General features: G+C 37.2%; 1 protein-coding gene across 3 annotated transcripts in view; it reads left to right on the top strand.

Annotated features, from left to right (window-relative positions):
• Positions 1-9,050: 9,050 nt before the first annotated feature.
• The window catches only part of btbd10b (BTB (POZ) domain containing 10b), a 7,878-nt gene continuing 6,002 nt past the window's right edge, over positions 9,051-10,926 (top strand). Inside the window, exons 1-3 of one of the 3 annotated variants that reach the window (XM_077592068.1) lie at positions 9,051-9,150; positions 9,484-9,648; positions 10,794-10,926. The exon at positions 10,794-10,926 is cut by the window's right edge and continues 46 nt beyond it. In XM_077592068.1, the coding sequence (XP_077448194.1) occupies positions 9,548-9,648; positions 10,794-10,926 (234 nt within the window). In that variant the 5' untranslated portion in view covers positions 9,051-9,150; positions 9,484-9,547. Of the gene's footprint in view, positions 9,151-9,483; positions 9,706-10,788 lie in introns of those variants that run through there. The other 2 variants (XM_077592087.1, XM_077592078.1) reach the window with 2 other exon arrangements.

The following is a 10,926-nucleotide window of genomic DNA, read 5'->3' as shown; positions in this document are numbered from 1 at the left end:
AAACTATTGGTGGTGAACAGACGTTTTCATTTTGTATTCCAGACTACATTTTTAAGAATTCAAACCCTCTTACTATTCTTGTTAGTAGCGATTGTATTTATAATTTAACATTTTTTCAAGGCACTTCCCAAAAGCAAAAGCATCCTATATTATGTTATAAAAAGATGATTTCAATTAAATGGTAATTAAAAACAAAAAAGACACAAACAGACTATGCATTAGACAGCGTAATTCTCATTTTTGCTGTCAATTTTTGGTGCAAAATCCCAAAATGATCTTTGTTTTCTCACGTCCAGTTTTTGAACAATTACAAAATTTTTTTTAAAAAAACCACTGTATTTAACATATATATCATTTTTTGTACCACTTATCCTCACAACGTACATCACTCTATAATGTACTGGAAAAGAAAACTTCAGCACAACAAACTTGAACAGGTTTGCCTAAAAATGGGTTAAAACAGCTGTCAGAAATTTAAAAAACAACAACAAAAATGTTGCATTTTCCCAAAGTGACATTTTCACTGCAATAAAAATGACCCATTTGGGTGAAATGTGACTGTTAAGATTCCTTTGCCGGCAATATATGCCCAATTTATTTGAACTGGGGGTCTGGCAGGCATCATTCACTGAGTTAAAAATCTGTATGTGCAAATACATCCTGTCTCAATGCAGAATTGACATCTGCATTGTTCTCCTCAGTGAAGTCAATTTTTTTTGGAACGTATGCACCTCCACCACCTGCAGGCATCACTTTTGTATGCCGCGCTGCATAACAATGTTCATCTGCTCATTATCTCCACCCTTAGCTTTGTGTTTTTTTCTGGGTGTCCTCAAGCAAAGTGCTCATCAAAAATCTCCAGCGTGAAACATCCATTCATTCAGGAAGCGTTTCTGCCACACACGTGGGCGTAGTCCTCATTTTATGTCAGCAGCATTAGTGTTGTCTCCACTCTTTAAAATGTTTTTAGCGTGTCTTAACGGGTACTAACAACTTAAATTCAGCAATTTTAGCACAAATGTTTGTTTTTCAATGTCATTTCATGCCAGTTATGCTCTTATTATCTAGTTATTATCCATTTTTTTCTCCAATTGGATTGGATGTCTACTATCAACTAAAAGGTGGGAGGGTGCATTCCAGCGGCGGTCCGTGCATTTTCTAGTGATGCCTTCAGCGAATCAATCCAACCCTCAAAGACTATCTTGTGGCTATAAAACCTCTACTGCAGCTACAGCTGCGACACAAAAAGTAATCAATAATAACGCCTGCGACAAGGCATTGTGGTGTTGCCAACTCGAAATCTGATTGGTTAAAGCAACAGTCTTATCGACGCTTGTTTAATGCAGCAGAGCCTGCAGAACTGATTGTGAAGGACTTGAGGCAGATTTCTGACCCTGGCAACAAATAATGGCTGAAATGTGATTGGTTAAATGCTTCAATATGAAAACACACATCTGGAAGCAGTGCAACCAGGGGGAAAAGCAATGAAAGGAAGCTAACAGACAATTTGGAATTATTTAATTTATTATTAATTTATTATTATTATTATTATTATTATTATTACATTTATTGATGGACAAAATATAATATAGGATTCAGATATTTCTTAGGCCAGCAGAGAAGGCCTTGAAGGACCTGACGGCCCGCCACTGGTGCATTCTGTCCAGAGAAAAAACTCATTTGGATTCTTTCAACTCATTCTCTGCCATTGACAGACATAGACGTATGCTAGTGATAAACTCATTGAAATTCAGAGCTTTAAGTCGTCAGTACAACACAATTAAAATCAAAAATATAATCTCCTGATCACGGTGGTAAATCAATCGCAACTGAATTGTTGTGGCTGTCTCGCTTCTTCTCCAAAACAAGTTCAGCAAAAGATTGAGAAAAACACAGGGAAGGATTTGCTTATTTTTAGCTGTCATTTTATCTCTTTGTTTGAATAGCCTCTTGTGTTTACCACAAACCCACATCACAAATGTGTTCTTGTTTTTTGTTGTCTCATCAATGTGACAAGAAGGCTGCTTGCAGCGAGAATCATTTCAACGAGTTCATATTTCTTCTTCTTGCCTGTGAATTTGAAGGAAATTCTTCAAACATCCATATGCCATTTGTGGAGGAATTGCAGTTTTAATTCAATTTAAGAAAAAAACTATTTTCCTCGAACCAGCTTTATCTTGTTCCTTTTCATCTTAGCCTTCTAAGGCATAGTGACTAGGTGGGTGTCATCTTGAATTCCAGGTCAGCTGTTGATCTCTACTCCCACAGTGTCTGTCTGACGCAGCACAATGCCTGAGGATGCGTGACAAAGCCGTGAGCTCACGCCACTTTGGACGCTCGGGGGTGTCCGCCGGGTACGAGGAAAGACAAAAATATACATCCTTCTTTTGCTTGTTTGTGACTGCAGCAATAATATGCTCTAAGCAAAAAAAGGTCCTTTTTCAACTGGCCAACTTGAGCGCGATTAAGCATGAAAGGGCACATAAAAGTGCACTTTGGTTGACAGGAACTACTTGGAGGGTAAAATAAACTCGAGTTCACTCGTTTGAGGGTTCCTATGAAAACGTTACAAGAGTTACGGGGAAAGTTCGGAGTCCTCAATTAAACTAACACGCTTGATTAAGGGATTTTGTTTAACTGGTTCTGCTAAAAGCAGCAAACCACATATATATTTCATTATAAACTCATTACATAAAAACAGCATACTTCATTTATTCATCTACAGTACCCAGGCTTCCAGTGGTGTTAAAAATGATTCACGAGACTTTGCAGGTGTAAAAACATTAAGTTTTATGTTAAAATGTCTGCACAGTGGGTCGTTTGAGAAATCTCATTTGATTGGATACAAAAAATAAAGAATTTACATTTAAAAAAAATGTCTGACAATGGCTATCTTGTTTACTTTTGGGAAATAATGGATTTTATTTATATTTTTTTATACTATTACACATCAGAAAAAAATACATTGTGTTTATTCAGATAAGATTCTTTCCTCTGTGGTCCACATGATAACTTTAACACTGCCTGCAGTTAAAAAAAAGAATAATAAAAAAGTGAAATAGTAATTGACTTAATAGAAAAAAAAAACTATGAGACAGAGAGACGATGGCGAGACAGCGACAACTTGAAAATATGCATTAACTATAAGATGTATGTGGCTTATTTATTTATTTAGTTGTTTTTTATACCTGTTTCAAGTGTATCAGTCCGTACCATAATGGCTTTGTCAGATTTTGTGGTAAACATTTTAACTGCCCTGATTGACTGGGAAGGGATTCAGGGTACACCAAAGGTTGGCTGGGATAGGCTCCAGGACCCCCGCGACCCTTGTGAGGACAAGCGATACACAAAATTAGAAATGGATTTTAATCGTTAACATCAGTCTAAGAAACACTTGATTTGCACACTTCATTAATAAGATCGTATCATGTATTATTTTCCTTTCCATTCTTGATATTGCACATTCTTATTGCATTATTGTTATTATTAATGAACATTTTACTTCATAGCTGCCTCTTTTCTCCTGACCTCCTTGCAGTTGGGTCCAACTCACTTCGTTACTTGCCTGCTTGTCCGTCTCATAAAGGTTAACGTCATTCATGCAATGCAATGTAAGACATCCAATCCATTCTGACTGTGATGCCTGGCAGGGATCATTGGATGTCTATTCCCGTCAATGGCAGCCAATGAGTTACTGTTGTTACTAGTACTGTTGTTACTAGCGGTCCTGCTATGCAATCGGATTCATTTTAGCACAATTACAGATTTATGGTCAATGGGTTTCTCCCATTTATGACCAAAGTGCATGTCTTCTGAATGGAGATAAGATCTGGTTTTGACCTCCTCCTGACTCTCGGCTCTTGACAAAATTAATAGAGAAGGGACTAAGGGATTAGTAGATCAATATAAACATGCAATGTAAACGTTTTGAGTTTAACTAGCTTTTGGCTGCGCGGTAATTACTGTAACAGTTTTACATAATTGCACTGCTCTTTATCGATTGCAAGAGAGGGACTAAACCACAGAGCTACACAATGACTTGAAGGGGCCAGGATTTCTAAACAGAACTATTTTATCTTGTCAAAAATGCGTCAATATCTTTGTGACTGACGGAAAATGGATGCTGGGTCTTAATATAGACACGAGTTGAAGCGCTGTCTTCCAACAAGGAGCCTTTGTGAAGTTCTCCACATTTGTGTGCATCAGCTCCGAACATAACCTTGCATTTTCTTATGTTAAATTTCTGTGCTGGCTTGAAAAAGACATTCCATTTTGAGAAGGCACTTAAAGATTCTGTTTGTGCACTCCCAACAGCCAGTTTTCAGTAGGAATTATTCACTTACAGCCTTTGATGATAATAAAAAAAAAACATGGTGAAGCCCAGCTCGCCTTACTTACAGTAATCTATGTAGGCGTGTGTAAAATCCAACACTGGTGGGTTGCTAAAGGTTAATAATCCATTATTAAAAGATGTTCTGTACGTCCCTGTAAGTGAAAAACATCTTGGGAATAGTCCAAATAACATAAATCTGCTTTTATTAGCGCTTCTAATTTAGTCAGGATAATGATGCTGAATCCTTTATCCCAATTCTTCTCACAAGTGACATTTACTTTGAATCCAATGCCAGGTGTCTGCTTTGTTTGTGTGCACCGTGAAAGTCTTTGGGGAATCCACAAAGTTCCTTCACGTCACTGCCTGAAAGCGAGTTTGCTCTCAAAACAGGGGAGAATGTCACCTCAGAATAGATTTTTGGAAGGAGCAAGACTTCACTCACCTGAAGGTTGAAAGCAAATGAGGAAGGTTAAGAAGCTTATAGTCCAATTTTGGAAGACTTAATCCCGGCAAAGTCATCAAAACCAATTTCAAAATGATGTTTGATAGAATTCATACAGTTTTGCTCCACTTGCACTTATATTTGATACTATTCAAGACAATTTTAGTTAAAATACAATGATCCTCATTCTTGATTGACACAGTCATAAATAGTTTTACATGAGTTCTATGATGTTATCACTTTTATTTTGGAAATTGTGCTACTCCTTATCAAACATCATCAGATTTTGTACCCTTTGGTGACTGTTGAGTACTTATGCCCCCAAAAATTGAAATACCCCCTGCAGTAATACCTCTGCTTACAAAATTAATTTGTTCCAAATGTGGTTTCGTAACTTTATTTTTTTGTAAGTAAAGACGGAGTTTACATTTAAATGACGTAATGCGTTCCAACGTCTGCAATATCACCGCTCAAACTCCTTTCATATCTAGAGACCAACTTTTCCTGAATATGTTGTATGTAGAAACATTCGTTAGGGGAAGCACCACTGTATTTTTTAAAACACTATCAGCTCATTGTCTGCCATTGAAGAAGATAGGCAGACGTCCAATCCATGTTAAAAGGAGAAAATCACATTTCAACTAATGAAAGTGCACCATTTAAAGTGTCTAATAGATTCATAGTGTTTCTAAGCACATTAATGGGGAGAAATTAAGGCTATAAAAGTGCAAATTGAAATTAAAACTCACAAGTCAAAGCGACATGTTCGGATTTTCTCTGTTCTTTTAGAATGATCATCACTTCCCTCTCACAATGTGCCCATAAAGTAGTGAAGCCTGACCGAACTGTCCACTCCAATATCCATTGTGTTGTTGAAAAATAGCCGTATAATAACAGGGCCCCTTGTGGATTTTCAACCACATGCCATAATTCTTTGACACTTCTGCAATCACATTGTTGACAATTGTGCTTTATTCAGGCTGACAGTTCTCGAATTTTACTTTCTTACCAGCACCTGGCACTTACTATATTCTGAACATTGTGGAAGGCTTATTTTTTAATGGCCAAATATTTTTGAACCCCTGTTAAATAAAATGCAATACAAATATAGATATAATTCTAAGATACAGTTGGTGGCAAAGCAGGTGAGTGGTTAACGCGTCGGCCTCACAGTCCCGAGGTTCTGGGTTCAATTCCAGGTGTGGAGTTTGCATGTGCCTGTGTGGGTTTTCTCTGGGTACTCTGGTTTCCTCCCACATTCCAAAGGCATGCATGGTAGGCTGGGTTGACAATCTAAATTGCCCCTAGGTATGAGTGTGAGCTTGAATGGTTGTCTATCTTCTCGTGCCCTACGATTGGCTGGCCACTAACTCAGGGGGTCCCCTTGCTTCGTGCCCGAAGTCAGCTGAGATAGGCTCCAGCAATCCCCCGTAAGGATAAAGCAGTTCAGCAAATGAATAAATGAATGAAGATACAGTCGTGCTGATTGACTGTGTTATGAATATTTGAAGATGAAAAAAAAAACCTGATAAAACCTAGCTATTAAATTGCTGTTCCTGGTTGTCTGAGGTTTTAACCCACGAGTGTCGCACTTTAAGTGCAGTCACTTTAGCAAAGGAGATTTGCAGGCAAAAGCAAGTAAACATCGCCTTGTCTCGTCATTTAATAATTCAAGAATGTTAACTGAGGGAAAACTTGGAAAAGACACATTCACTTAAGTCGCCGTTCGCGCTGTTGCACACACGTGACAAGCAGCCAGAAATGCTCCAGTGCCTCAGTCGAGGAGAGGAGAGCTTTGGCTAGCATCTTCGTTTGAGAAGGTCATCCATCCATGCATCTCATCCCTTGCATACCACAACCTACTTTTACTTGAGCCAAAGCCGGGCAATTTACCGAGAGATTCTTTTTACTGGACTGGGCTTCGTGTTATTTAATGAAGTCACCTTTTTCTACATTAAATATGTATCACCTATAATTAGGTTGCACTTTTTTTGTCACTCATTTTGTCGATACGTGGAGCCAAAACTGATCAAAAACATTTTTACGAGTGAGGAAAAAAAAAATCAATGCAACATTTTCTGTCAGCCTCTCCCGGTCAAAATGGATTGGACATCTAGCACTGTCAATGGCAGCCAATGAGTTCGTTGTTCTTTCTCTTTATTTGAGAACCAATGTCATAAAAAATAATATCTTCATTACATCAGCACTTGACACTTGCATGTTGTTCCTTTTCAACTTTTGCTTCTTTTGCATTGTTGTGACCTGATTTCACAGTCCTCCGTAATGCCGTCATTACCATGATAACAACCTTTTCATGTCAAACGTTGTCTTTGGTGGTTTCATGTCTGTAGAATTGCCATCTTTCAAGCCTCCCCTCTGCTATCTGTTCCACATCAAGATTGCAACAAACACTGGGAGGCTTGCAACAGTACTGGACATGATATGATCAATAATTCAACAGTGATGGCCACCTCCTATCCTATTTGCCCTGGAATAGCGAGGCTCCATTTGTAATTCATCCCTCTCATTCGGTATGGATTTGAAGTGCTACTGTCTGTTGCATATATATTGTCCTCAGAGCTTCACATGAAACAATTATTTCTTAGAAATGCTATTGAAATTCTTCTGGTGATTTACTTAGATGATACAGCTCAGACTGAATCAAAGTATTTTGCAATTACAGTGTAGTAATTTTAAAGATATACATATTATAATTTAAACAAAAACAACTGAACAAACATAGTATATTGTGTTGGCCTTACAGTTCTAAGATCGTGGGTTCAATCCCAGGTTCAAACATTCCTGTGCGGAGTTTACATTTTCTTCCTGGGCTTGCATGGGTTTTCTCCGGGTACTCTGGTTTCCTCCCACAACTCAAAAACATGCTTGGCAGGCTGGTTGAACCCTCTAAATTGCCCCTAGGTATGAGTGTGAGCGTGAATGGTTGTCTGTCTCTTTGTGCCCCGCCATTGGCTGGCCAACAAATCAGGATGTCTCCTGCCTGGAGCCCATAGTTGGCTGGGATTGGCTCCGGCACCCCCCGTGACCCTACGGCTTGGTATGGAAAATGAATGAATGTAATTTATGTAAACATTGCCCAAAACAATTCCTGGTTATGAACTAATTTATATTTCTTATTTAAGGGACAAAACATTGGGTGGGAGATTGTGGTCAGTGTTGGTACTTTCGTGGTTTTTGGTAGTATATTGGATCAATGCCAAATGTTTGGAATCCTTTCCAAAGCATACTTTTGCAGGCTACATGGCCACACAATAATGTTGTCTCATAGTGACCTCTTGTGGTTTAAACTATATACAACTATTATATATAATTAAATGAAATCTATTTTCTTTTTGTGTTCCAACAACATGCACGTTATTCTAATGTATTACTTTCGGTGTAAATCTAATTGACAGCTCGCCAACCAGTGCTATTTTTATTTAAATTAAATTAATTAAATTTTAAACGAATTTCACGAGAACAAAACTAATTTACATTAGTTATTCAAATTGTTTCATTTTAATTTAGATTTTTTTTTAAATTTATATGACTGTTTTGTTCTGATATGATTATAATATTTTTATGTAATATAGAGCTGTAGTGTATGTGAACTTTAGTTTGAAACCATTATTTATTTAAATTTAAATGATTTAATGAATTAAGCTGATATACGTATGTAAATTTTGTGTACTCGTGTCACATGCTTAAACAGTCTAGCGACCCCTGCTGTCCCATTATTTAAAAACACTAAATGTGAAGCTACATATCGCGAGATTTTGAAATATGCAAGGTTTGGATCATTTTAGTATTTTTTTTCTTCTGTTACTGTTTTATCTAGATGTGTATTAATTATGCTTATACGAATTCTCATTTTTGGGAGTATGAATATATATATATATATATATATATATATATATATATATATATATATATATATATATATATATATATATATATATATATATATATATATATATATATATATATATAAGTATCAGATCCATGTTAAAACTAAATCATTATATTTATGCGTGTTTAGCCTATTTTTTAATAATTAAGGTCACTTCGACTGAAATTGAGTTGCATTTCTCAAACGCACTTTCGAAATGAAAAAATACTAAGCCGTAGTTCGCGAAACAGGAAAGACCAAAAGTTGTTGTTTGGGTTTTCAATAGAAATTTTAAAAGGAAAAACATCGTGGTAATTTCATATTTTATTTCCAAATAAGAAACGTTTTCATTCGCTCCGGAAATTTCTGAATATGCACTCGTCACGTGTTACATGACGTCACTGCATGACTGTTTTGAAAGCTGGACGCTGACCAGCTAGGTAGCAGTTCGGGATCCACATTTCGGCGGAAAGATACGATGTTTTGGTAACTTTATATTTTCTATGACAATCTGATCGTCTATAAGCTACGGTAGTGCTGGACTGAGTGATATTTTATCAGTTAATTTTCAAATGTTAATACAAACTGATGCTAGCAACGCGGTCAGCTACGGTGGAATGCTACGGCTACGGCAGGAAACTGAGCTAATGCTAATCGTCTATTGCCTTATATAGTCTGATGGGGTTTGTGTTAGTATTTTAAATAGGAGTTATGTTTCATTACGATATCACTAGTGAATTCTATCGAAGCAATTTCGAGTTGAAAGCAACAAGCAGATTTTGTCATGAGATTTTATTTTTATTTTTTAATATGTATCAGCGGGTCCAGTTGAGTTGATTATGAACTCTGACACTTCCGGAGCGGACTTCCGGCTGTCCGGGTGATGGCAACGCGTCTGCAATCATATGACAGTAACTCCAGTGACACCGAAAACTGGGAAGGGAAATCGACGAGCCGACCTCGCAAACTGTGCAAGCATCCGAGGTGAGCAGACCAGACCAAACCAAATCGGGATTTATTAGCGACGTCAATGCCGTTAATGTGAGTATATATCCTATGTATCAGTGTCATTCGATTATCGTCGATCTCATTAATCAGGCTCTATTTGTTTTCCTCTCCAAAACGTCAGCTACCAAAACACTGAAATACTACTTAGAAAATATGTTAACGTTAAGACGAGCAATTCCTAATTTCTGCTTTCAAAAGTCGATATTGTTTTATTTTTCACTCCCTCTTAAAGGTAGCTAACTAAAATAAAACATTGATATTTTTTATTTTTTACATTTGACAGACTACGGTTGTAAAACACAAATTTCATGATTATAACATTTTGTGGGTGATGAAATTTTTGGCCATTTTACATTTTGCCACAATTCAAGTGCCTCCGATTGATTTAATATATTACGAACCCAGTTAACAGTTTATTTCATCCTAAAGCAATTGAAAAAACAAAGCAATTTCTACATTTTTGACAATTTTATTGCTGAAATATGTTTGACATTGGAATAAAAACATCTTTTTTTAATGAAATAGCTAATCAAAGTATTGATCAAATCAATGTATTGTTATACCACAGAGCACAATGTCTCGTTTTTACAATAACAGGATATAAATAAAAAATCCTATCGTAAAAATGGTTGACAGATTGATTATTGAAATAGTCTGTTTCCAGCCCTTTTCTCAAAGTGGCATTGTACATAAATTTAAAACTGGATTACATTTTTAGCTAAAACAATAATGTTTTTGGGGTTTGATTTTTTTTTAATTCCCTATTTAACACATTTGCATGAAGAGGATCAAACTAAATTTTGTGGAACTAAAGACTAGTATTTCAGAAAACCGAGTGTTTTACCGAAACGTTTTTCATTTTAGATGGGCTGGCCCGTACAATAGTTGGCATCGCAGAGGCATCAATTATCTAATTGTTGATGCAGATTGACTGCATTCTGTGAACATTAATCATACTCCCAACTGCAAAACACATTGCATTCCAAGCTTTCTCGTTACTAACCAGTGTTCAAAACGAGATGAATACACCCTGCGACCTAACCGCAACCCCCACAATGAACGGAAATGTCCCGCTGCGCCTGCGCACGGTCGTTGAGTCATCTTTTTGTGTTGAAGCGCAGCAAGTACCGAGCGGTGAGCCGACAGAAGATGAGCCTGCACGGTGCCAGCGGGGGCTGCGACCACTCGCGTGACCGCCGCCGCTCCAGCGATCGCTCCAGGGATTCCTCGCACGAGAGAGAAGGGCAGCTCACC

The sequence above is a fragment of the Stigmatopora argus genome, chromosome 2, assembly GCF_051989625.1.
Source record: "Stigmatopora argus isolate UIUO_Sarg chromosome 2, RoL_Sarg_1.0, whole genome shotgun sequence".
Taxonomy (NCBI): domain Eukaryota; kingdom Metazoa; phylum Chordata; class Actinopteri; order Syngnathiformes; family Syngnathidae; genus Stigmatopora; species Stigmatopora argus.
The sequence above is the reverse complement of the archived record's forward strand: the minus strand, read 5'-3'. Positions and strand labels throughout refer to the sequence as shown.